The 24,144-nt window shown below is 49.7% G+C and overlaps 8 protein-coding genes across 8 annotated transcripts; 5 read left to right on the top strand and 3 right to left on the bottom strand.

Moving 5' to 3' along the window:
• Window positions 1-1,097: 1,097 nt before the first annotated feature.
• EJ05DRAFT_535376 (uncharacterized protein) lies at window positions 1,098-2,463 on the bottom strand (the record flags this gene model as incomplete). The annotated part of the gene is made up of 1 exon (XM_033749244.1): window positions 1,098-2,463. One exon carries the CDS (start codon window positions 2,461-2,463, stop codon window positions 1,594-1,596), a length of 870 nt encoding a protein of 289 aa, XP_033604549.1. The 3' UTR covers window positions 1,098-1,593.
• Window positions 2,464-4,566: 2,103 nt separating this feature from the next.
• EJ05DRAFT_473038 (NAD(P)-binding protein) lies at window positions 4,567-6,026 on the top strand. The gene is made up of 6 exons (XM_033743307.1): window positions 4,567-4,712; window positions 4,762-4,848; window positions 4,899-5,051; window positions 5,105-5,484; window positions 5,544-5,638; window positions 5,688-6,026. The coding sequence occupies exons 1-6, from the start codon at window positions 4,683-4,685 to the stop codon at window positions 5,738-5,740; spliced, it is 798 nt and encodes a 265-aa protein (XP_033604550.1). The 5' UTR covers window positions 4,567-4,682; the 3' UTR covers window positions 5,741-6,026.
• A 609-nt stretch (window positions 6,027-6,635) lies between these two features.
• On the top strand, window positions 6,636-9,447 carry EJ05DRAFT_482888 (P-loop containing nucleoside triphosphate hydrolase protein; the record flags this gene model as incomplete). Its single annotated transcript, XM_033745213.1, has 5 exons — window positions 6,636-6,643; window positions 6,763-6,778; window positions 6,834-6,891; window positions 6,947-9,378; window positions 9,430-9,447. The coding sequence occupies 5 exons, from the start codon at window positions 6,636-6,638 to the stop codon at window positions 9,445-9,447; spliced, it is 2,532 nt and encodes an 843-aa protein (XP_033604551.1).
• An 856-nt stretch (window positions 9,448-10,303) lies between these two features.
• On the top strand, window positions 10,304-12,334 carry EJ05DRAFT_496972 (dimethylaniline monooxygenase (N-oxide forming); the record flags this gene model as incomplete). The annotated part of the gene is made up of 3 exons (XM_033746476.1): window positions 10,304-10,961; window positions 11,008-11,386; window positions 11,440-12,334. The coding sequence occupies 3 exons, from the start codon at window positions 10,304-10,306 to the stop codon at window positions 12,332-12,334; spliced, it is 1,932 nt and encodes a 643-aa protein (XP_033604552.1).
• Window positions 12,335-12,526: 192 nt separating this feature from the next.
• Window positions 12,527-15,348, top strand: EJ05DRAFT_507689 (uncharacterized protein). The gene is made up of 5 exons (XM_033747948.1): window positions 12,527-12,811; window positions 12,866-12,984; window positions 13,035-13,709; window positions 13,761-14,788; window positions 14,846-15,348. Exons 1-5 carry the CDS (start codon window positions 12,747-12,749, stop codon window positions 15,167-15,169), a joined length of 2,211 nt encoding a protein of 736 aa, XP_033604553.1. The 5' UTR covers window positions 12,527-12,746; the 3' UTR covers window positions 15,170-15,348.
• A 2,386-nt stretch (window positions 15,349-17,734) lies between these two features.
• Window positions 17,735-18,900, bottom strand: EJ05DRAFT_197174 (uncharacterized protein). Its single transcript, XM_033739707.1, has 3 exons — window positions 18,606-18,900; window positions 17,958-18,537; window positions 17,735-17,769 (listed from the first exon to the last, which is right to left on the bottom strand). Exons 1-2 carry the CDS (start codon window positions 18,673-18,675, stop codon window positions 18,008-18,010), a joined length of 600 nt encoding a protein of 199 aa, XP_033604554.1. The 5' UTR covers window positions 18,676-18,900; the 3' UTR covers window positions 17,735-17,769; window positions 17,958-18,007.
• Window positions 18,901-20,463: 1,563 nt separating this feature from the next.
• EJ05DRAFT_535381 (uncharacterized protein) lies at window positions 20,464-21,273 on the top strand (the record flags this gene model as incomplete). Its single annotated transcript, XM_033749245.1, has 1 exon — window positions 20,464-21,273. The coding sequence occupies one exon, from the start codon at window positions 20,464-20,466 to the stop codon at window positions 21,271-21,273; it is 810 nt and encodes a 269-aa protein (XP_033604555.1).
• A 487-nt stretch (window positions 21,274-21,760) lies between these two features.
• Window positions 21,761-23,905, bottom strand: EJ05DRAFT_507692 (pyruvate dehydrogenase kinase-like protein; the record flags this gene model as incomplete). The annotated part of the gene is made up of 7 exons (XM_033747949.1): window positions 23,558-23,905; window positions 23,478-23,502; window positions 23,229-23,425; window positions 22,851-23,175; window positions 22,132-22,798; window positions 22,058-22,070; window positions 21,761-22,006 (listed from the first exon to the last, which is right to left on the bottom strand). The coding sequence occupies exons 1-7, from the start codon at window positions 23,597-23,599 to the stop codon at window positions 21,761-21,763; spliced, it is 1,515 nt and encodes a 504-aa protein (XP_033604556.1). The 5' UTR covers window positions 23,600-23,905.
• Between the last annotated feature and the right edge of the window lie 239 nt (window positions 23,906-24,144).

Here is a 24,144-nt window from a genome sequence, read left to right on the forward strand (position 1 = left end):
CCAGCTATTGGCAAATGAAAAGAGGCACGGGTGCTTCCACTGATAACCGGAACAGCCCGTGTTATGGGGCTAAACCCCCTGGATCGACAATAATGTTCCGTCCAGGACGGTGTGCAAACCAGTGGATCTGCAATGCGTTGCCGGGAACCACGTTAGCGCACCCAAGGATGCCCCGGAATTCGGGAAGTGATAATTAGCCGAAAAGCGTTAGCTCCCGCCGGGGAGGCACGTTTGGGGCTCCTTCGAACCTATTTGCCAATTTCCCGTCCACCTGGTCTCACCTCACGCCAGCACTTTGTGAAATTGGTGCTCTGCCCGATTCAAGAATTGGTGAGGCCATCACCATGGTAAGAATCTTTCTATTGTGTAGTGTGAACCCTGTTTGGGCCATACCATAAGCTCTAGGATGTTATTATCAATATGATGATCTGCTCAGCTCAGGGGAAAACAGCCAAGAGTACGACTATCGACTGCGGTATTTTGACAGAGCAAACAATTACTATTTTTATCCGGCACTTCATAACGTTTCTGGTGATACGCCCCTGGAACATGCCGTAGAAACACGCTGAAGGTTTAGATGTTAGTCTCTCACAAGAAAGACGGGGCCGCGGGCTACACAAGATCTCTTATGGGCGAATTATAGGTTGTAGCGGCACGCTTCATGAACATTCGCAAGGCTGGAGTTTGATGGAATACCACGTTCGCACCAACCTTCACTAATCATATCCTTCTGCGGCCTCTCACCGCTCACCTAAAGTAGACTAGTATCGAAACATCTACGACTTTTTACGGCACTGGATGCAACTTATCGCACATGTTTGGGTAAACTCTCGCAACCCTAGAGCTTCGAAGGTAAAGTGTTGGGCAATTATTCAGAGGGCACGGGCTGAGAGCTACATTGTTCTAGGGGCCTTGAGCTTTACCGCTTAAGGTAAGGGTTTAACCTCTTGAAGCTGGGATCTAACTCAACGTAGTAACATACATATAATTTGACTTTGGAGCAACGCGTTGCATCTTTGCACGATTCCCCACTCAATGGAACCTTGGCTCTGTCCCCAAACTGGAGCCGTGCATGAGATCCCATGCTCGGACGTAGAATTGTATCTGTGCACTCCACGAATAACTTCATGATGCGGCTTCTGCCAGGTTAGCTCCATATCTTACTGCATTTTGAAAGTATACTGTGATGGTCTGCCCATACATTGCGAGCAGACTACTGATAAACTTTCCTCATTAAGGCATGGGTATAATGTCTGGATGCCTGATGATTAACGACAAGCTCCCAGTAGGGTGGGACTCTAGGATGCTGATCAATAATAAGCAAAATGATAATCATTTCACAGTAACGGCAACTAGCATTAACGATGAGCAGATCAATAGTCCACCATGGTTCGCCCCTGTGCCGCTTGTCTAGAGCAACACTCAAATTCCTATAAAGGAGCCTCATCTCGCACCCTCGAGTATCTTTTTTCAGCATCCAGCATCTACTTCTACACCGCGTCTATCGACTGCTTCCACTCGTTAACAGTACTCTTTACTGACTTAATACACTCTTTACATTTCAATTAATACCTAATCAACCAACCCACCACCTCAAACCCAATCACCAAAATGCGTTTCTTCGTGCCAACCGTCCTCCTCTGCCTCATCGGCGCCCAGGCTCTGCCCCACGAGCTCCCAGTTGACCCTACCTGCGGCTCTGGCGTCGGTGTCCCGTCTCTCCCCGAGGGCGGTCTCCCCAACCTCCCAGGCACCCCGGGTCTCCCAAACCTCCCCGGTACCCCGGGTCTTCCAGTCGACCCTGAGGACCCCACCTCCAACCTTCCTCTTGACCCCGAGGAGCCGGAGCACGACGAGCCCGAGCACGATGAGCCCGAGTACCCCTCCGAGGGCGACCACGACGGCAGCGACAACAACAACACCTGCTCCACCGGTGAGCTCACCTGCTGTACCGGTGACGCTCTCATCTCTCTCTCCTGTCTCCTTCCCGGCCTGCTCGCACCTGCCTGCGGCCAACAAGTTTGCTGTATCAACAACGGCAGCGGTGACCAGACCTGCACCACCACCTCCGGCCTGAACATCAACGTGCCAATCACCTTCGGTGACATCGACATCTTGTAAGGAACGACAGGAGTTGAACTGGGTGGGAAACATCGGCTCGGCGATGGCATTGGCAGCGGTGGATCTAATAGACTTTGGTGGATTGGTGAGCGTCGGTTGTTTACTTGACAGGGGGGTTTCACGATTCCCATGTCTGGTGTGATAAATATAAATCTTTGCTTGGCACGCAGACGGACAGTTCATAAGACTGCTTTCCTGTAGCGACAAATATAGGGCTCTCGCCCAATTTACTGTGCTGGTAAACAAAGCTTCGTGTGCTTGACTTGTGACTCTACTCCATTTGGTAACTACATGCTTGGTTTCACGACATTCCATAGTGACGACTTCAGCTCGTGAAGGCATTCTTGAGAATCTAGTAATTAGATGGCCTCATCTTCTTGTCAATTTTGCCTCGAAGCCTTGTCGTGACTAGATATGTGCCAAGATCTGTGACTTTGACCCATAACTTTCGTGCGACGTGAAGTACGTATCAGGAGGTTTTTTCTTTCACAACCAACATGATATTTTGCTAGTGCAAGTGATGTCCACCATTCGTCCCTTCGATAGTGTTTTCCCCCTTAGCTAGCCATGCACCGTATACAGGTGGCAAAATATTATGTATCATCACATGTGATTCCATATCACATGCTGCGTTCAATCAATCACATTACCTACCATGTGGCGTTACCCGCCCGTTCTCCCAAACTATCGACTTAGAACAAACAATGTTCAGATTAGACTATTCCTGTCAAAGGCGAGGCAATTACACTCGGCCGCTTTACTTTGTATCTATCCTAAACACCGTTGTTGGAAGGTCTAGAGCCGCCGAAACGTGGAGTACGTTTGCCGATCGATGTCTTGAACTGTGAGTATGTTTGACGTGGCGATTTATACTAGTAGAAAAGACCCTTCGTGGTCAGCTAATCTAGAACTTGAGGAGAACTCGACGCTAAGAACGTGGTTCTGGTCGGTTTATTGTCGTGATTGAGTCCAGCGGAAACACACTGACACGTCGTGTGGTTATATGCTCGTGATTAATGTCTCTGTTTTCAGTCTTATTATAATGAAAATTTAGTGTTCTGATTGTAACACCACAAACATGTACCGATACCAGCGGCTGGTATTACTCCAACATAGACAAACCGGACTAGCTCACCCCTTAACGACACAATCATGAAAGATGGGAAAAGTTGTTCTGGTACTTGTAGTCATAGGCGGCGGAGCTGAGCTGAGCACTCGATGCAATCAAGAACGATCCAGAGTTTGAGCTCACAGCTCCTGTATGGCAAGTCCTGTGTGGAACACGCTGCTGTAGCTCATGAAAGCTCAAGCAGGAAAGAGAGGTATCACACAGACGGTGACGTATTCCGTCAGTGTACGTCGTCGGGCCATTCCAAGTTTGTGAAAAAATTTTCCAGCTTGCATTTACTCTCCGCGGACGAGAAAGAGTTCAAGTTGATTAGCGTGAGGATGTGACAAGACTATCATTTTCAGACTGCCGTTAGTTCGACTTGACTTATCATGTGCCTGGACTATTCCGGGAATCATGCGAGATCTAGACGTGCCCTGATGATCACCACGGAACAATAGTGAACAACGGTGGGCTGTTTCACCTTGACATTAGCCTTGTGGATCAAGACCAGTTACTAGGGAGCCACGATGTGACATGTGATCCTGACCACTTCTTAGTAGTACTAGACCTTCAGATGTCGGGCAGCACTACAATTCTTAATTGAGAATGTACGGAATGTGTGCAAGTCTTTGATAGCTTATCCCTCCTGCCAGAAAGAAAACTTCGAGGACACCAGAGACGCCTGCACATGTACTATCTTGGCTTCACCTATCAAAAGTTTCTGATACACGCTCTTCTGCTCTAGTCACTCGTTACCATTCACGACTTGTGTGCGCGGTAGACATAGTCGGCATCATTTAAGTAATAAATACTGGCCCTTCCGTTGGACGACATGCGTCATAGAATGCAGGCATCGAGAAAGACCTGGGCGGTGAGCTTACAGATTCTATGAAAGCGTCAATAGATGCCGATCCGCTACCGCATCAGCATTCAAACACATTTTACTGTTCACGTCGAAGACTAGAGTCTAGGGGAATTGATTTGAGATGTAGTGTCTTGCACCCCTAACTTATATGAGTGTTCTCTTGGAAGATCCTCAACTCGAGCGGCGTATTTTATCGCGTGTGATGGAGAGAGTAGACAGATATCGAAAGATAATCGCGAGCGTCATTAGTGATAGAACCTAGTCCGCTGGGAAGGTCCGACTAAGTTAATGGAGGTGAAAGTCGACGTCATGTCTAATAAGTTGATGAAAAAGGCATGAAGTTGATTGAGTGCTACACGAATTGAACTAGATCAATACTCTTAACCAAATGCAGACTAGCACAACGGCGTTATCTACGATGATGTAATTTGGGAATCGTGATGGCAGCATTTGTTAGTCAGTGTTGAGGAGTCGCTCTGTATCATTTACCATTGGCTAACTTTATACAGAAGTGTGATACTTGGACAAAGCTTGGTTGTTCTCAGCCCTATAGATTAACGTAGCCAACGGACTCCATTCACGAGAATGTCACTAAGGGACCAGAATGCTATCGTTGTGCGTGTGATATCAGTCACGTTAGATTCACAAACTGATACATGTTTAGACAGGGGCGTCTATGGGAATCGGAAGAGAGATCGCCAAAAGCCTCGCCGCCGAAGGGTGTAATGTGGTCTTATTCGCTCGAACAGCGGTAAGAGCATCGATACAAGTGTGAGGGTCCACTACTGAATAGTGCGACAGGAGAAACTTGAGGATCTGACTGCCGAAATCCAAAAGACTGCAACCTCAAAGGTGATCTACAGATCCGTCGACGTACAGCAATACGACTCTGTCAAAGCCGGGGTAGATTCTGCGGTCAACGAGCTTGGTGAAATTGACATTCTCGTGAACAATGTAGGATGTCCATGCCTTACATATGGATGAAAACGTTCTGATCGTACTCACAGGCTGGCCTCGCCCTGGGAGCCCCAAACCGGTTCCACGAACTCTCGATCGACCAGATTGTTCAGATGAACGGGACCAACATGAACGGATATATGTTCGCTGCGTATGCGGTTTTAAATGCTTCTATGGCGAAACGTAAGACTGGCACGATTTTGAACGTCTCGTCCACAACCGCGCTCGAGGCCCCTCCCTTTCCTGGAGAAGCGGTCTATCACTCCAACAAGGCTTTCCAAGAAGGCTTCAGCAATTCTCTGAGAAATGAACTGTGCGGAACGAATATCAGGGTGCTTGTGTTGCGGCCAGGTGTTGTTGCCACGAACTTTCACGAGCAGCGAGTCGGATATGACAAAGACTCGTACGATAATTTCATGCAGGGGTTCCAGTTAGTAGCCATAACCACAGAATCTCACAAACCAGGTTGCTTCTCCCTAACAAGTCCAGGCCTTTGACACCAGACCAGATTGCTCCGCACGCGATTTGGATGCTAAAGCAGCCAAACGGATGTTCCGTCAAGGCTCTGGATGTTATACCGACGGGTAAGATATGCTCGACAACTACAGGACAGCGCAAGTAACATATTGGTAGCACAAAGATCTTTGAATGTGTTTGACCGAGAGTGGAACTCTCGACACTCGTAGAGCCTGATGCATATGAACCCAGACGAGTCCCCAGATATTGAGAGTATCTTTTATCATGACACTATTGCGAATGAAGACCCAAAACCATTCCTAGGAAAGTCGTATGCGGCATATGGTGATATGCGAAAGCGGATTTGTACGAGGTCTGTGATTGGTCAGGATCGCCACGCTTCATGCCACTAATCACGTTTGAAAGGCGAAATCAAATCGAAAATATGAACAAAGGAGGTGCTTTGTGTTTCTTATATTACTGCCGGTCTGTTTAAAGTCGGGTATATAATTCGTGTATACATATCAAATTTGAAATATGATCGCCGTTATCCCTGATGCTATAACACGGCTCGTGCTTGTAAACTGCGGTGTCGCGGTGAGAGAGCGGTGTTCGATGTCCCGGAATGGTAAGGCGCGGAGCTTGACTCTAACACCGAGCCAGGACTTGACGCGAGAAGTCAGGATGCGGACAAGATGGAGGATTGAGTCCTGTTATATCTCATCAGGCTGATGTGAGTCATCCAAAAAGCAGCAGTCAAGATGAAAAAGTCGACAGTTGAGGCTGAAACAGCCGGAGTTAAGGTTAGGCGATGGCGATTCCACCGTCAGTGCGCTCAAAATTAGCTAGCGCCGTTGCCCCGCCCCTCGCCCGCTTGCATCGCACGCATCGCAAATTCATTTCTCCACCTTCACCCTCTGTGTTCTCTCTCGTCAACACTCCCACCAGAGGCATCGAAGGCCGTCCTTAAAGAGAGTTCGACCTCCCTCCATATTTCTCTCAAACTTTTCAACACCTCTCTTTCGTAACATATCCCAAAAGACCCACGCGCCACTAAAGCGGGGCATTTGAAATCAACCCCTCCAACGAAAATTCTTCTCTGAAGCACTTTCATCAACCGTCAAGATGGTTAAGTATGTCCACCCTCTTCCCCTCCTACCTCTGGTTATCTCTCTCTGAGTGCTCTCATTTAAATTGAGATATCACATACCAATTCAATCCTATCGATAGAAACTTGCTGACATGGATACAGCTTCACGGTCGAAGAGGTATATACCACCACCCGAGTTCGCGACCGAGATGACATACTGACAATACAACAAGATCCGTGAGCTCATGGACGATGCGGCCAACATCCGTAACATGTCGGTCATTGCCCACGGTGAGTCAAATTGGCGGCTATGGTGGAAAGTACCAGGAGTCTAATCATGGAACAGTCGATCACGGAAAGTCCACCTTGACCGATTCGCTAGTCCAGCGTGCTGGTATTATTTCGGCTGCAAAGGCTGGTGAGGCGCGTTTTACTGATACGCGTCCGGATGAGCAGGAGCGTGGTGTGACCATCAAGTCCACCGCCATCTCTCTGTACGCCACCCTGAACGACCCTGAGGATCTCAAGGATATCCCCGTCAAAACCACCAAGAATGACTTCTTGATCAACTTGATCGACTCACCAGGTCACGTCGATTTTTCTTCTGAAGTCACTGCTGCACTCCGCGTCACTGACGGTGCCCTTGTCGTCGTTGACACCATAGAAGGTGTGTGTGTGCAGACCGAGACTGTACTGCGCCAGGCTCTTGGTGAGCGTATTAAGCCTGTTGTCATTATCAACAAGGTTGATCGTGCTCTCCTCGAACTCCAACTTGAGAAGGAGGATCTGTACCAAAACTTCTCCCGTGTTATCGAGTCAGTCAACGTCGTTATCGCTACCTACTTCGACAAGGCTCTTGGCGATGTCCAAGTTTACCCAGAGAAGGGTACGGTCGCCTTCGGCTCTGGTCTTCATGGCTGGGCCTTCACCGTCCGCCAATTTGCCACAAAATATGCCAAGAAGTTTGGTGTCGACAAAACCAAGATGATGGACCGTCTTTGGGGCGACAACTACTTTAACCCTAAAACCAAGAAGTGGACCAAGACCGGTACCCACGAGGGCCAAACCCTTGAGCGTGCCTTCAACCAGTTCATTCTTGACCCCATCTTCCGTATCTTCAACGCGGTCATGAACTTCAAAACTGACGAAATTCCTAAGTTGCTCGAGAAGCTCGAGATCAAGCTGGCCAGTGATGAAAAGGAGCTTCAAGGCAAGCAGTTACTCAAGGTTGTGATGCGCAAATTCCTCCCTGCCGCCGATGCCCTCTTGGAGATGATGATTCTCCACCTCCCATCGCCCAAGACCGCTCAGAGGTACCGTATGGAGACATTGTATGAAGGTCCCAATGACGATGAGAACGCCATTGCTATCCGTGACTGTGACCCTAAGGGCCCTCTCATGCTGTACGTGTCCAAGATGGTGCCGACTTCAGACAAGGGACGTTTCTTCGCCTTTGGCCGTGTTTTCGCCGGTACTGTTCGCTCCGGGTTGAAGGTCCGTATCCAGGGCCCCAATTACACCCCTGGAAACAAGCAGGATCTTTTCATCAAGGCTGTGCAGCGTACCATCCTTATGATGGGTCGCTTTACCGAGCCCATTGAGAACGTCCCAGCTGGTAACATTTGCGGTCTCGTCGGTGTCGATCAGTTCTTGCTCAAGTCCGGTACGTTGACCACCAACGAGACTGCCCACAACTTGAAGGTCATGAAATTCTCTGTCTCTCCTGTCGTGCAACGTTCCGTTGAAGTCAAGAACGCCCAAGATCTTCCCAAGCTCGTCGAAGGTCTTAAGCGTCTCTCCAAGTCCGACCCTTGTGTCCTCACTTACATCAACGAATCTGGTGAGCACATTGTTGCCGGTGCTGGTGAGCTGCACTTGGAAATTTGCTTGAAGGATCTCGAAGAGGATCACGCTGGTGTGCCTCTCCGGGTTTCGGACCCTGTCGTCCAGTACCGCGAGACCGTTGGTACCGATTCTAGCATGACTGCTCTGTCCAAGTCGCCCAACAAGCACAATCGTCTCTACGTCACCGCGACCCCTCTTGCTGAGGAAGTCTCTGTTGCCATTGAGGCCGGAAAGATCACTCCCCGAGACGATTTTAAGGCTCGTGCTCGTATCCTGGCTGATGACTTCGGCTGGGATGTCACCGACGCCAGAAAGATCTGGTGTTTCGGCCCAGACACCAATGGTGCCAACTTGCTCGTTGACCAGACCAAGGCTGTGCAGTACCTGAACGAAATCAAGGACTCCGTTGTCTCTGGTTTCCAGTGGGCCACCAAGGAAGGTCCAGTTGCTGAGGAACCTATGCGTTCAGTCCGCTGGAACATTCAGGATGTCACCCTCCACACTGACGCCATTCACCGTGGTGGTGGCCAAATTATCCCCACCACACGTCGTGTGCTCTACGCGGCCGCTCTATTGGCTGAGCCAGGTCTCCAGGAGCCCGTCTACTTGGTCGAAATCCAGGTTCCCGAGCAGGCCATGGGTGGTATCTACGGTGTTCTTACGCGGAGAAGAGGACACGTCTTCGAGGAGGCCCAGCGTCCTGGTACTCCTCTGTTCAACATTAAAGCTTACCTTCCCGTCAACGAATCTTTCGGTTTCACCGCCGATCTACGATCCAACACTGCCGGACAAGCCTTTCCCCAATCAGTGTTCGACCACTGGCAGATCCTTCCTGGTGGCTCACCTCTTGACAAGACGACCATGCCTGGTAAGATTGTTGAGGAGATGCGAAAGCGTAAGGGTATCAAGCCTGAAGTACCGGGCGTCGAGAACGTAAGTTACGAAAATACAATATTTAGTTACTTTGCTAACATCACACTCCAGTACTACGACAAGCTATAAGGAGATGCTATCGAAATTGATAGATTTTCTTTCGTCCAAGTATACCTCTTTCCTGGATCAGTGGGGATCCTTTGTACGGCGCTTCTGATGTCTTAGCTCACCTGTTTCTGACGGATGAGCAAAATATATTCGGGCCACACCTAAAAGTACCGACATGAACGCGAATGGCCGGCGGTGATGGTCAAGAATATGAGTCCCCCTCCCCTTTCATATTCTCCGAATACCTACCTTCTTCTTACTCTCCCATCTGATGCATGTTTCTTTTGTGTACCTATCCGATCAAGTAAGAACGAGATAAATCACACCTTCTGTGGCATTTTTGTGATACCCAAGTGAAGAGCGAATTGTCGGCCCGACCTAGAAAGGCCACACGAAAGGAGAAGAATAGGACAGTTCCATTCTATCCGCACGCGCGGAACCATACCGAAAGTGGATCTAGTGCATCCCGTCTCGTGCGCTCCATTCAGAGCTCCAAGCCCAGTCAGGAACTGTTCACCCCACATAATCACCCAACTCACAGCTTCTGATGTGACCGACCCCTCACTTCGTATCATGAGGGTACAGCCTTCCCCCCGCCCGGTAATGGGTCATGGTTGTGATGACGATCGTTTGGTAAGCGCTGCCGGTAGGTGCACAGAGCTATATATATTCTTTACGGATCTGTTTATGCGTGTATCATACTTCCCGCAAGTAATCGGCTGATCTCCGCTACCCAGTTACTCCACTGCGAATGTTCATTCGACTGACCACGGTCGCTAATTTCCCCTCCTGACTGTTCAATTGACTTCATATTTCGCCTAGCAATCACCTTCAGAGCACCTGGAGATCACTTTTCGAGGGCCTCACTATTTACCTAATGGCTTCAATTGAAGTTGATTCGCCTGTTCACGTGAAAAAGTATGCCGGTGAAGGCGCTGAACGCTCGGAGCCTGGCAGCGTCAACCTGACGGCCGCATCCTTTCCGATAACTGTCACTCCAAGTGGTAATGTGGATGAGATCGCAGCAGATATTGTGGACCGCTTCAATACTAGTCTCAAGAATAAGGACTGGGCTGCTATTGCAGATCTCTTTCATGACTCTAGCTATTGGCGTGATCACCTCGTCTCAACATGGGACCTTCGCACTATCAAAGGTAAAGCTTCTATTAGGTCGTACCTTGAGGCGACATGCAGCATTATCGAAGTCTCTATCCGCCGCGGGGACCCCTTCCAGAGGCCACACTTCGGTCCGCTCGACGGTGTGAGTGATCCTCAAGGTATCACGTTCTTGATTGACTTCCAAAGTAAAATCGGAAGAGGTCAAGGTACTGTTCGACTTGGTGACGACGGACAAGGTTGGAAGATCCTGACCTTCTTCGTTACACTTCAAGAGCTGAAGGATTTCGAGGAACCGATAGGGCACCGGAGAGTACAGGGGGTACAGCATGGCGGGGACCCAAGTAGGAAAAATTGGCGTGAAAGAAGGACAGATGAATTCAACTTTAAGGATAGAGAACCCATTGTTCTGATCATTGGTATGCTTACGTCATTCTTGAAAGAGGTAGCTGACTCTTTGAATAGGAGCGGGCCAAGCTGGCTTGACGGCATCTGCTAGGTTCAAGATGCTAGGCATTCCTGCTCTTGCCATTGACCAGAACGAGCGTGTGGGTGACAATTGGCGGAAGCGGTATCATCAGCTTGTGTTGCACGATCCGGTCTGGTACGACCATATGCCTTACTTGAAATTCCCTTCCAATTGGCCCATCTTCACGCCGAAGGACAAACTGGCAGATTTCTTCGAGGCCTATGCTAAGCTTCTCGAGCTCAACATCTGGACTAGGACGAGTATCTTATCAAGCAAGTGGGACGAGGACGAGGCTAAATGGACTGTGGAAGTGGGACGCCTGTTGGATGACGGCAGAACTGAGAAGCGGACGTTCCACCCACGGCATATCATCCAGTAAGCCTTGTCGTCTCGATGATTGCGTTTAGTGGCTAACATGTCGATCTCAGAGCTACAGGCCATTCCGGCAAGAAGAATTTCCCAAGTATCAAAGGCATGGAAAATTTCAGAGGTGATCGCCTTTGCCATTCATCCGAATTCTCCGGGGCTCAAGAGAACAGTAAAGGGAAAAAAGCTATCGTCGTAGGTGCCTGTAATTCAAGTCACGATATCGCACAAGACTTCTACGAGAAGGGCTACGACGTGACAATGGTACAGCGCTCAACCACTTGCGTCGTGTCCAGTCATTCCATCACTCATATTGGACTCGCCGGCCTCTATGACGAAAATGGCCCACCTGTTGATGACGCAGACCTCTGGCTCTGGGGCTTACCTAGCGAGCTATTCAAGACGCAACAGGCTCGAGTCCACCGTCTACAACGAGACAACGACAAAGAACTCCTCGATGGGTTAGAGAAAGCAGGCTTCAAGGTGGACAAAGGTCCAGGTGATGGAGGACTTTTCATTAAGTACTTCCAACGTGGAGGCGGCTACTACATTGATGTGGGGGCTTCCAAACTCATTGGGGAGGGAAAGATCAAAGTCAAACAAGGCCAGGAGATTGGGGAGATTCTCGAGCACGAGATGCTCTTTGCAGACGGTACCAAGCTGCCTGCGGATGAGATCATCTTCGCGACTGGATACCAGAATATGAGAACTCAAGCTCAGCTGCTGTTTGGCGATGATGTGTATAATCGGACCGGAGACTTCTGGGGCTTTGACGAGGAGGGCGAGTTCAGGGTTGACTGTAGGAGGAGCGGTCATCCAGGGTTTTGGTACTTTGGAGGCAATCTCGCGATCTGTAGGTATTTTTCGAGGATTCTGGCGCTGCAGATCAAAGCAATTGAGACCGGATTGGCGAAGAGAGAGCCTGGTGGTGAGAAAGAGAGGACTGCCAAGGCCTAGTGCTATTGACCCTCAAAGGCAATGTAGGATTCTATATGAGCTATACATCTCTTTCGGGGCTTTATTCTGTACATTGAATGTGACTAGTAACGTGACGTTCAGATGAGAAAGGGAGTGAGAGCGTCACGTGCACGTGCCAAGCCTAGCAGCGCGACTGCATATTCCATCATCCCCGTGTCTTTCGCGCTATCTCTAGCAGAAGCGCCACTCGCAATTTGTCTGAGCTGTTGACAACTTTCGTGCAGCTTGTTCATGCCCGCGATCAACGACTGATGAAGCTTTGCGCCAGCTTGGACTCTTGCCGCTGAAACGCTACATAGACGGCGATACTAGTCCCCTTTCTCAACCCGCCTACGCGCATGCCACTTCTTACCCTCGCTTGATCACGACTTCATACACTTCTCGCGGCAAGATGCACGTTGACGAGGCAGACACACCTCTACTCAAAAAATGGATCGTAAAGCGACTTGAGGACATGTAGGTCCAGACTGTTGTAGCACAAGGTTTTAAGAAGACTGACCATTAGCACAGCTCAGACGCAGATTCTGATGTCCTTGCTGACTACGTCCTCGCGCTCGTAAAGTCGGATGACCCGGACGATCAAGTCCGAGCGACTTCGTTAGAGAGTTTGGAGGATTTCTTGAAAGAACGTACGCGATACCTTTATAACCATCTCGCGGGTGCAGACTGACGACGGTAGATACCTCAAAATTCGTTGACGATGTACTTCAAACCATCCGCACAAAATCATATGACTCAACAAAGCCCTATCCTGTGATACAGCCTCCGACCGGTCCAGCGTTCAACCCACCAAGTGGGCCGTCCGACCCGAACCGAAGGTCTAGCTTGCCAGGTCAAAATCCACTCCACGGCTCAGCGAATGGTGCCGGTGATCAATCGCGAAAAAGAAATTTCAATCAGACAGGACTGGGCGAAGGGCAAGATGGTCAATTTGGACGAGGCCCTGGTGACCGTGCAATCAAACAAATGCGAAGAGGTGGCAGGGGCGGCATCCCTACTGGTCCTGCAATGGGGACTGGGAGAGGAAACAGAGACGCGCACATGAGTGGCCAAAGGACTTCGATGTCTGCAATGCCGAGCATGCCTACGCCGCCGGGCTTTCCACCGATCGACCCTAATAACCCTCTGGCGGCTATGATGGCTATGCAAGCTATGGGCTTTCCTATGCCTGGATTTCCTGGTATGCCTGGAGCTGGCTCGCCCTCGTTCGGTCAGACTGGATCGTCACAGCAAAACGGTCCGCCTAAGAAGCCTGGTAAAAGATGTCGGGACTACGATACGAAAGGGTTCTGTGCTCTTGGCACTTCGTGTCCATATGAACATGGACCAGACAGTATAATGGTTGGAACAGAAGGTAGTAATAGCTCAACAACAATCCCTCATACGTCGCTAATAAAAGTTGTAGAATATGATCCCACGAAAGGCTCACCCGGTCATGAACAACGACAAAACGGTTTCGACCACGCAAGAGGAAGCGAACGGGGTCGTGGAAGAGGCCGCGGCCGTGGCGACAGAGGAGGTCACAACAAGAGCAACCGTGCAGCCTTCTCACAGGCAGGACCCAATTTTGACAAGTCAAACACAACCATTGTCGTCGAACAAATACCTGAGGACAAGTTCGATGAACCAATAGTGCGAGACTTCTTTTCGGAGTTTGGAAACATTACAGAGATCAAGATGCAAGCGTACAAACACCTTGCCATTGTTACGTTTGACGATTACTATGCTGCGCAGAAAGCATACGAGAGTCCAAAAGTCATATTCGATAACCGTTTCGTAAAGGTGTATTGGTACAAGCCAGACACCGTACCGACTCCACCAATCAACGGTCAAAATACTAGCTCTACAATATCGGAAACCAAGCCTGACGAAGAGATGATTGACCCTGTGGAGTTCGAGAAGAGGCAAGCTGAGGCACAGAAGGCACACGAGGAGAAGCAAAAGCAGATAGAAGCAGCCAAGAACGAGCGTGAAGAGCTCGAACGAAAAGTAAAAGCACAAGCAGAAGAGCGTAAGAAGCTCCTAGAAAAGCTCGCTGCCAAGACCGGCGGAGTTTCTGCTGGCCCTGCAGTTGGAGGTGCACAATCGCCCACTGCTGAAGCCGCTGGCGAAGAAGGCAAGCAATCGCAGACCGAAGCTCTCAAAGCCAAGTTGGCTGAACTCGAAGCTGAAGCTGAGCGCATTGGACTTCCAGATGAGCATAGTACTGGCTTCCGGGGCCGTGGTAGAGGTGGATACCGCGCTCGCGGCTTCCCATCTCGAGGACGAGGATATGACCCCGGCTTCCGCGGTTCATATCGCGGCCGTGGGGCCTTCAACGGGGGCGCACGCGGTGGCGTGATGAGACTAGATAACCGTCCCAAAAAAATCGTTGTCACCGCTCCGGAGCTTACGACGCCGGCGAAGGATGAGGCATTCCGCCAATACCTTTTTGTAAGTTTAAGTCCAACAAGGTGATCAGAGAAATTTGCGAGCTGATACTCAACACAGAACAACTATGAGTTCGATGCCATCGAGACCCATCCCTCCAAGCCGAGCTCTCTCATAGTTGGCTTCAAAGAACGTTATATTGCTGAGCAGTTCATAAACTCGACATTTGACGTCCCTAACGTTGGAAAGTTGGAGCTCACGTGGCATAGCGGCCCTACATCAACAACGACTACGCCGTCGGTCAATCCTGGGAATAAGGAGCTTGGGCTTGGGAGCGATGTGCATATGAGCAGCGAAGCGAACGGGGCGGGAACAGAGGAAGCGCCGAAAGCAGAGATGGATTACGATGTTGCAGATGATGAGGATCAGTGGATGGCTTCGTAAGGAACAGGGCCGCGCAAGATGGAAAAGGGGGAAACATTGGCAGACATGAGATGTAGAGGGGCTTTGTAATATTACCGCATACTGGGTGGCATATCGTACATTTCAGGATGAGTTGTCCACAACCGTTGCGCACTGTATGTGCTGTCTCCTCGACTAAGAATAATATGTGACCATTACCGTGATTAGTACCCGGTCTCACCGCATCCTTTTATACCTGTCGTTTGTCACTCCCATCTACGTCCCTGTTCAGTATTGTCTTCATGGGGCACCGCAAGCTTCGGAAAGCTTAGCCACGACGCCACCAGGATCGTCAATCGATGTCAATATTTGGGCTTCGGCCATCCATCCAAGCGTCTGATCTACATAATGGCACTTACGTTGCATTCCTTTATTTAGCAAGCATACCCAGCGAGCATTGTATGCCGACGCTTTGTGGGGCTGGGGGTTCATAAGAGGTCATACTCGGGTAGCTAGTATACTATAGACTCGCTGTATTTGGCGTTGGTGTGTACACATACGTGCAACGTCGAGAATGCCTCCATACCGTCATCTTTGATTGACATAACCGTACTAGATGTAGACCCTAACGCTCCGAGACATCCGTTGATGATGTAGACCGCCGTTCAAAGATGCTGAAGTATCTAATAGAGTCCTCTCGATGCATACCAAAGCCGACAGCTTCTCCAATCACTCTACTCCCATTTTCAGTCTCCAGTAACGGCTACATTGGCTTTACGCGGGCGAATTTTTGGAACACAGCCCTTTGTCTAGCTCGAACATATTCTTAATGAGACCTTTACTATTTTGTCCTTGTCACTGGATGATTTCTATTGTTGGATGTAGTGTAAAGCGATGGAGGAGGGTTCTGGTCTTGGATCGCGTTTCTCAACGCTGTTTCAAGCACAAGTAATCTGAGATGCCGTATATCTCGGAGAGTGTATTGATACACTAGCTACAACATAGTCTGAAACTTTTGGCTTAGGAATGACAGTTCTGTATGGGTGCGTCCATCTTTCGAGGCGGACATTGTGGTTGTTGTTTCTATGACATGTTTTGGATTGATTGACTTCGAACCTCGTTAGCGGAGCACAGAACTGGTAGATTAATAATATGTTTGCGGGATCCATCAACATAACGCTATAGTCATTGAGTGCGTCTCTGTATACCCCAGAATACCGACGATGTCAGCCGGAATCTACACAATAGCCATGAACTCCTGTTGCCTAGAACGAGGAAAGTATACAACGAACAAGAATAGAAAATGACAAAAGTGACTGAGAACGACCAATACAGCCTCACATGGGCGCCTGAGGGTCGGAGAGGTATTGACCATGTCATGGTGTTGCATTCGTAATCGGCCACTGGTCTTAGCAAGATACACTACAAGGGAATATAGCCGATTCGGAGTTGTGTTGAGGAGAGACACCATGACGCTAAAGAAGAAACAAGGGTTTCTCGATGTGGTATGACAGTAGTATATATCGGAATAGTAGCCCTGAAACCGGCAGTCGTACAGCAATGCCAGACCGTAGCGAAAGAGAGTGGGCGGCCACAAGAGCACACCAAATGTATCTCAACAGCCGGCTGAACAGAAAGTACATGACATGCTGAGGACTTACTTAAAATCCCCTCGTATTGAAAGCATGTCTGGTCCAGGATCGAAAGGCTGCACCTGGGTATTCGTGTAATGTGCGCTGCGGTCCTGTCGAAGTCCGCGGTCATAGAGCTACAACCTGTCACATTTTCGAAAAGAGGCAAGGCGAAGATTGGCTAGATACAGGCTGTAAGCTCACCGGAGAGCTCAGCAGAGTGTCCAGGATACATGCAAGTAACCGATGCTTACGTTGTGCCAACACTGTAGCATCAGGCTCTCCACCGATCTGACAGACACCCGCCCTCGGTGTGGCGTTGGCGTAACCGGCATTAATGCTTCAGGTTTCAAACAATGCATACACAACGCAAAGGCGGGAAGACCTTCGTGGCAAATTAGGCAACCGCAGCGCCATCCTTCGCGCCCAAACACAGGGGCCACATGATGCCCCGTGTACAAGGCAAACAGTTGGAGAATGTCGCGCGGTAATATATGATGAGCGGACTACCGTCAATGCGGCCACTGAGTGGTAAGCACGGTGAGGGGCTCGATATGGAATATAAGTACCCTACGATATTACTGCTGCGTTGGGTCAGAGTTTATACTATGACTGCCTGAGGCAGCAAGCCTGATAAGGTATTCAATTTAGGGCGCCTCATTGGCCACGTCCGTTACCACTGGTTCACCGCTGGTTGCATCCCTAACACTTTGGATGCAGGCGACTATGCAAGCGAGAGCCAGTCGCACACATTTTGTTGTTTAACACAACGTTTCGTATATTTGCTAATTCCAGGTCCCGAAAGCGCAACCAGTTGAATACGACGGGGGGGTATAATGAAACAAGGAAGAAAAGAACAGTGAATGAGAAAATTGGGCATGTTTCGGTCATATCTCCTCCGAGTATATTTTATCAGTTGCTGGCGCCTTCTTTGGAAACCTTTCCTTTGCGAATACTGACAATTAAACAGTTTGATGTAGGGAATCCAGTCGTTGTGCAATGCTCATGCGCCTAAGCAATTCGGTCATATCGTCATTAGTCGTCAAATTCGTTCGATTGGGAGAGTGAAAACACTACGTTTAAATGATGTGATGGGGAAAGAAGTATGCAAGCAGGTCGGGCATGAAGGTTGGAGGTCGGGCTCAGAAAAAAGAAAGTGAAGAGTGCCGAGAAGAAACGATCGAAAGAGCCAAAAGTACCGGGAGATTCAGAGAGCTTCCTCGGTGGCTGCTAGTCATCATATCAAACTTTACTGAAGTCTTCGGTAGGCCCCAGACGGCCTGCCCCTACGTTCGATTTGCCGACCGGCAGTCACCGTAAAATGTTCGTGGGGAGCAGATTGCAGAGTTCCAGTGGTCTGTAAGTCCTTGAGTTCCTGGTCGCTGATGAGTTTTTTGTTCCACAGAAACTTAAACAGTCCACGGTCTTTGTGGCTGCCTATAAGTGGTTCATTTCGCCGAAGATGTAGAGAAATGTGTGCCATTCGCCATTCCCAGGCCTTTTCGCCAGTCTCAAACTCCTCTACTCGCAAGCAGATTGGACATAATGATTTCTTCGGGGGTGTATTGCATCGCAAATGCGCTAGACAGTGTGTCCACCATTCCTCTAAGTCCGTGGAGGCGTACGAACACCTAAGGAACCAGAAAACACAGGGATGATTAGTTAGAGGTCTTCGTGGTCCCGAGTAGTCTTCAGCAGTTTCATTATAGCGGACCAGAAGATTGTCATCTTCGACCTGTAGAACCTCTTTGCCCCGGAAGTTGCGTGCTTCGTGGGTATCTGCGCTCATGCTTGTCAGCGTAGACACATCTGAACCTTCGAGCGAAGGTGGAGACGAAGCTTCTAACGTAGACGTCGAGGTAGGCCGTAAGGACAGGCTCTCAAAAGCAGAGGAGGTGGAGGTGACATTCTCCTCATCTAACGCAGGCATGGCGGAACCAGTTATTGATGTGCCCGACTGTGAGCCGCTGGACAACGATATTGCTCTAGGATACCGGGAGCTCGATCCCAGCTCTGACTGTGCTCCGAGATGCCTCAAGTTCTGCTCTTGAGCTGCAGTGATTCCAGGAGTCCCTCTCTCATAACTTTTAACCAGTGGGGTATCAGCTTCGGATGTGCTCAGGCAGTCTGAAATGGACAGTGTAGTCGAGTATCTCGTGACGGAATCGGTCACTGACAGGGTGTCAAGGTCATCGACCGCTCTTAGGATTGCCGGATCGTTCGACCGTCTTCCAAGTATCTCAGCCAGTGAAAGTGCTAATCGGGGAGGGCTTGCTGAATTGTGCAAAATTGCCCTGCCCCTCGACGCGTGTGGAGCGGGGAGCCCGCCCTCCTGGGGCCTACTTGGAGGAGCCACTGCAGGACATCAGCGATCTGTATGGAACGAACGAGACGATAGGCCCTTCAACGCGAGGGGAGGCTGCCATGCTGAAAGAGTACCAGATTGCACAGCCCACTACAAGGCTGCGAGAGTATACGTACTGGTCTCCGGAAATGATAAAGGGCGCTGCTGAGTCGAGCGGTGTCATTCCCTTCAAACTTTCGCCACAGGATGGGGATTGGGAGGCAAAAACCTTATTGCCTAGAGGCGCACTCGTTGTTGACGAAAGGCGTAACCTATTTCGCAAATGTCAGCTTGTGAATTCTGGAGTAAGCCGTATCGAGCGAAACTCATGGTCGTACTTGAAACTGCGCAGTCGTGCTGCCTCCAACCTGACGTGCTTAGGCTGCCTGGGAGATTCAACGACTTCAAGCTGATAGACTTGCCCCTTCTGGAAGAGCGTAGCCAACCACAGAAAAGTCGCAATTAGAATATAGTCTACAGTTCTTGCTAGAGAACCAATAATAATGGTTAACAAATCTTCCGTCGCTAGTTCATATTAAACCATGAAATATCTTTAGATTCATGCGAACCAGTGTTTCATGCTCATGTCAAGATATCCGATTCAAACTTGGATGTATCACGATTCTTTTGATCGTTCACGTAGCATTACACGGCAACGTTTCTCCCCACCTAGTGATTGTTACTATGCTCTAGCATTTGATGGCCTACGGCTCCTACTCCACTCACCATCCCTGGTATTTGCCTTACATGGAACCGAATCACATATTTGCACAATTCCCTGCATCCCTGGGTGGCATAACGATTCGTCTATTTCTCTTGGCTGCTTTTCCAGACTTCCGAATGGCAGCGAGGAGAATCAAGGCAGCAATCGTCTGGATGTCCTTCATATGTGGAGAATTACCCTTCGTGATGGCGCCTCTTGTTAGGCGGCCTCGCTCTCCATCACATATCACTATCGCTTGCTCAGTTTTCTGCATTAGGGACCTTACGTACATACATTAGCCATCGAGATCGGACGAAGTACTGTTTGTCTACTATGGCTGATAACGTACTGGAGAAGGAGGAAATTGGAATTCACTTGGAAAGTAGTAGTTAAGCGCCACAATCGCGCCACTCCTGCCCCACTGGCTGGGATCTCCACCTGCCATGCACTTTCCACTAGCTATCCAAACCTACGATCTTTGACTTCCTCTCCAGCAGTCAGCAGTAATATACTGGTTGCCCATGGGGATTGTAAATACCAGTGCATTTGAAACTACTGGCCCAATCACTTTCCATCTGTATCATTCACTTGACAATCGCTCGTCCAAAATCGGCCACTCGCTCTCAACATCACTCCCAAGTTCGAGGTATATAGTACGATGCCTCTAAACACTACACCCCATCCTTTGTGGACACAACCACCGTCTACAATCAATCCATCGGGACCAAACACCAATAGAAAGTACCACGCCTGCGCAACACTCCTCAATACGCCTCCCGGCCAGTCCTCGAAAGCACGATCCCCTCTCGCACTTAAACCTCGTGAAAGCCATGAGTCGCTGGCGAAGCGCGTCGAAGCGGCGCGTATATTAGAAAGCAACGAGATGTTGATATGGTACAGTGTGGCGCGGGACGAGGTAAAACACTTCACTTTATCCCCAAAGACGTTCGTCGCAAGGACGACTGCTGCTGCTGCTGCAATTCCCCGTTGCAAACATGCTGACAGCGTTATATTGCATATGAAGACCGTCCCGCAAACACGCCTACATTTCCAACGCATCGTCTCCGGTATGCCCGCGCCGCCTGAGCCACCCTCGCCTACCTCGACAGTATCCTCCTTGTCGAATTCTCCGTTGCGAGAGTCGCCGCTACGCAACAACCCCTCGCTCACATCTCCGTCCACATCATCAAGGAAAGGAAAGGCTCCGTGTAGTCCTCGCCAAAATCCTCGCCAAAACCCTACTGAACCAGCTGTCGACAACACAGACGCACTGATGGCAGCAATGTTGGAAGCTGCTACAAGCGAGTCACTTGAGATGAATCCAACGCAGTATGCTACTGAAACTGCCGCAGGTCGGGCACGATACCCGCAAGCCAATGCATCAAATGTGGCCGGGCCTTCAACTGCAGCGGATAGACTCGATTTAGATGCAGATGATATTGATGATCACCTGTTTGACGAAACGTAGAACGAGACTGTGTATAGTGAACATGACGAGTGTGTTTGAGAGAAGAAGTGAGTTTAGGCTAAGATGCGCCATGCTGATGACCTGTTTCTTTAGGCAATTCTTCTGGGCGGTAGTTGGGGATGTGTAACAAGTATTATGAGCGACAGGCATGCCAGAGATACCCGTGCGAATAAAATTGTAACATAGGATAACAAGCACATGTTTCAGTGAACGTTGACTGAATGATACGTATATGCTCATTCACCTTCTGTGCTTTTTGCTGTACATATATCTGGTGCATACTCCCCTACACTGACTGATGCATGGATCCATCCCACGCCTAGCCCTCCTATGCAAATACATCCCAGCAGCCCCAAGACAACCATTTTTCTCTGAATGCTTTTCCTAACAGCCTCGCTCCTATTCACACGTTAACTACCCCCTACCAAGCTCACATATATGCTTCCCCGCCATAATAGGGTCGGATTGTCCTTAGGATGCAATGGACTTACATCCCCTCCTCCATGCCCACGTTGCGCCACCACGCCCCCCGATCGTCGTCCTTAGTCCGATTCACCATGCTCTCTGCGTCACCGACCTGTCGCCGCTCACTCACCTCCCACTTGTGTGCGTTCAGCTTGAGTTTCATGGCTCGAGCGGCCAGGGTGCCTCCACGCTTGAGCTGGTCGCGTATGCGCTCGGCCTCGGTCCAGCCGTTTGAAGGACTAGAAGAACTTCGGAGGACCGGTAATTGCTATTGAAGGGGCTCAGAAGAAGAGGAGAGGCGGTTCAAATGGAGATAAACGTCAGTACCATACCTGAGGGTGTTGTTAGTAATGGCACTTGGCACGTGTATTTTTGACGTTGGAGAAGCTTTACCCTTCCATGCTAATGAGCTTGAGGTCACCGCCAAAGTACCGCGCATACAGACGGGAAATGGGCAGACCATATCCAAAGCCCGCCATTGGTGCCTTGAAATCGCTTTTATTGAAGTCTGGGTCGAGATTCGGTGTTTGATCGACCGTCGTGTACATATATGTCCAAACAAGAGGTATTGAACTTCGCGGAATACCACCACCCTCATCACTGATCTTTATAGTTATATCTTCTTTGCCCTCTGCGACGATGACTTTGGTCACGGGAAACTCTTCCTTGTCCTGACCGTGAGTTTCGACAACGGCGCGCAGCGAATTCTTCAGGGTCTCAAAGAGCATATGTGACAAATGGCCAGGGACATACATAAAGTTGATATCGGGATTACAGATGAGTTGTACTTTAGGCGCATCAAAGAGTCCGTAGTGGTCTTCGCATACGAATCGAGCATTCTCGATGGCTTCCATGGCGAGGTCTTTGACATTTGTCTTTGTGCATATAATTCCTACGTAATCCGAATCTGTGCGTTTCTTCTGATCCGTCAATGCGATATGCTGGCCGATCAACATTCGTATGCCGATGCGAGACATGTAAAAACGGTCAAGGAAGGCCTGGATGTTGTGATCAATTTGCATCCGTTGACGCTTGCGCTTGTACTCTAATATGCCTTGAGCTATACTTATAAGTCAGCGGATTGTTTGCGAAAGGTTCGTAACAACACTGACCAACAGTCGTTACAACACTGTCATGCCTCCTTTTGATTGTGTCCAGCGCCGCAGCGAAATTACTGTTGTATTGCGAAAGCTCCGGTGGCCAGTCTTCACCGTCGTCGGCAGCAACGTAGTATCTCCTAGCGGCAGTCACTTGCTTTCCGTGGCCGTTTCCATTCCCATTGGTGGCTGGCGCTGATTTGTACTGGCCCTGCTTGACTGAAGGGTTCTGTGTGGTCTGGCTGAGCATTCGCGTGTCCCGCGCATTCTTTTTCGCTGGCTTCAGCAGTCTGTCGCGCACTTCTGTGGTCAAAGATGGCCGAGGTAATGTTGTTAATTCCTGTGCGCCTGTGAGTCTTCAGAATAACAACGTCAGAGGGTGATAGTGCATACCTCGAACGACTGTGCGTACCAATCCTGTACTCTTTGTATAGATGGCATATCATTCAGCCCATCGGGGAGATCATTGAGTTCTTGCACACGATGTGCCAGCCGTATGGGAAGTTCTTCGGACAGAAATTGTGATGCGCGAAAGAGAGTGCCCGTGGATGGTCGTTCTCCAAACTGCACCATTTGTCGTAGAGACACACCTATAGCTGTCAGACATCTTGAGCGCAATATAGGTAGCCATGCAAGTCTTACCTGTGGCAGGAAAGTTGCTGTAGTGCTGCGATTGATTAGCACACCTAGTCATACAGTGATGTCCAGCGACAAGAGCATACCTTGATGGTCTCCATCAGCTCTCTAGACTTCTTCCATGACATGACGGGTATGAATCTTCAAGGGCAATGTGCCCTCGAACGCGTCCTAAGCAGTCAACGTTGAGGTGCAGCCGACGTGGGGTGAGTCGTGTTGCTCTGACTATGACGCCGTTCCCATGGAAGCTATACGTGAAGCTACCAAGGTGGATATATACGGTTTAGAAATTGTGGTGTGCGGTCATAAATCACGAAGTAATAGCAGACATGGTAGATAGAGTGAGTAGGAAGCGAAAAACAAGCAATTGGGTCGACTATCGGGCGACGATGGTGTGTATAGGTAGGCGACGCTGTCCCTTGAGTGACTACAGCCCAGGGTATGAGCGGACAGTCTCACTTGCAGGGAGCTCCGCGGTGGGCAAAGTTGCCGAACCCTCCCCCCTCCGTGCGTGTGCCGTCACCACCTCGGAGTTCACGTGCCCTGCCTTTTTTCTGATTCGCTGTCCATTCCAGACTACCAAAAGCTGTCTTTATTCACATTGTAAAGTGGTGATGTTGTCGCATGTACTGGCTGGAACGGGCAAGATACGACTCCCAAATCTGACTATGGT

Source organism: Pseudovirgaria hyperparasitica (genome assembly GCF_010093815.1).
Source record: "Pseudovirgaria hyperparasitica strain CBS 121739 unplaced genomic scaffold EJ05scaffold_2, whole genome shotgun sequence".
Lineage (NCBI taxonomy): Eukaryota > Fungi > Ascomycota > Dothideomycetes > Acrospermales > Acrospermaceae > Pseudovirgaria > Pseudovirgaria hyperparasitica.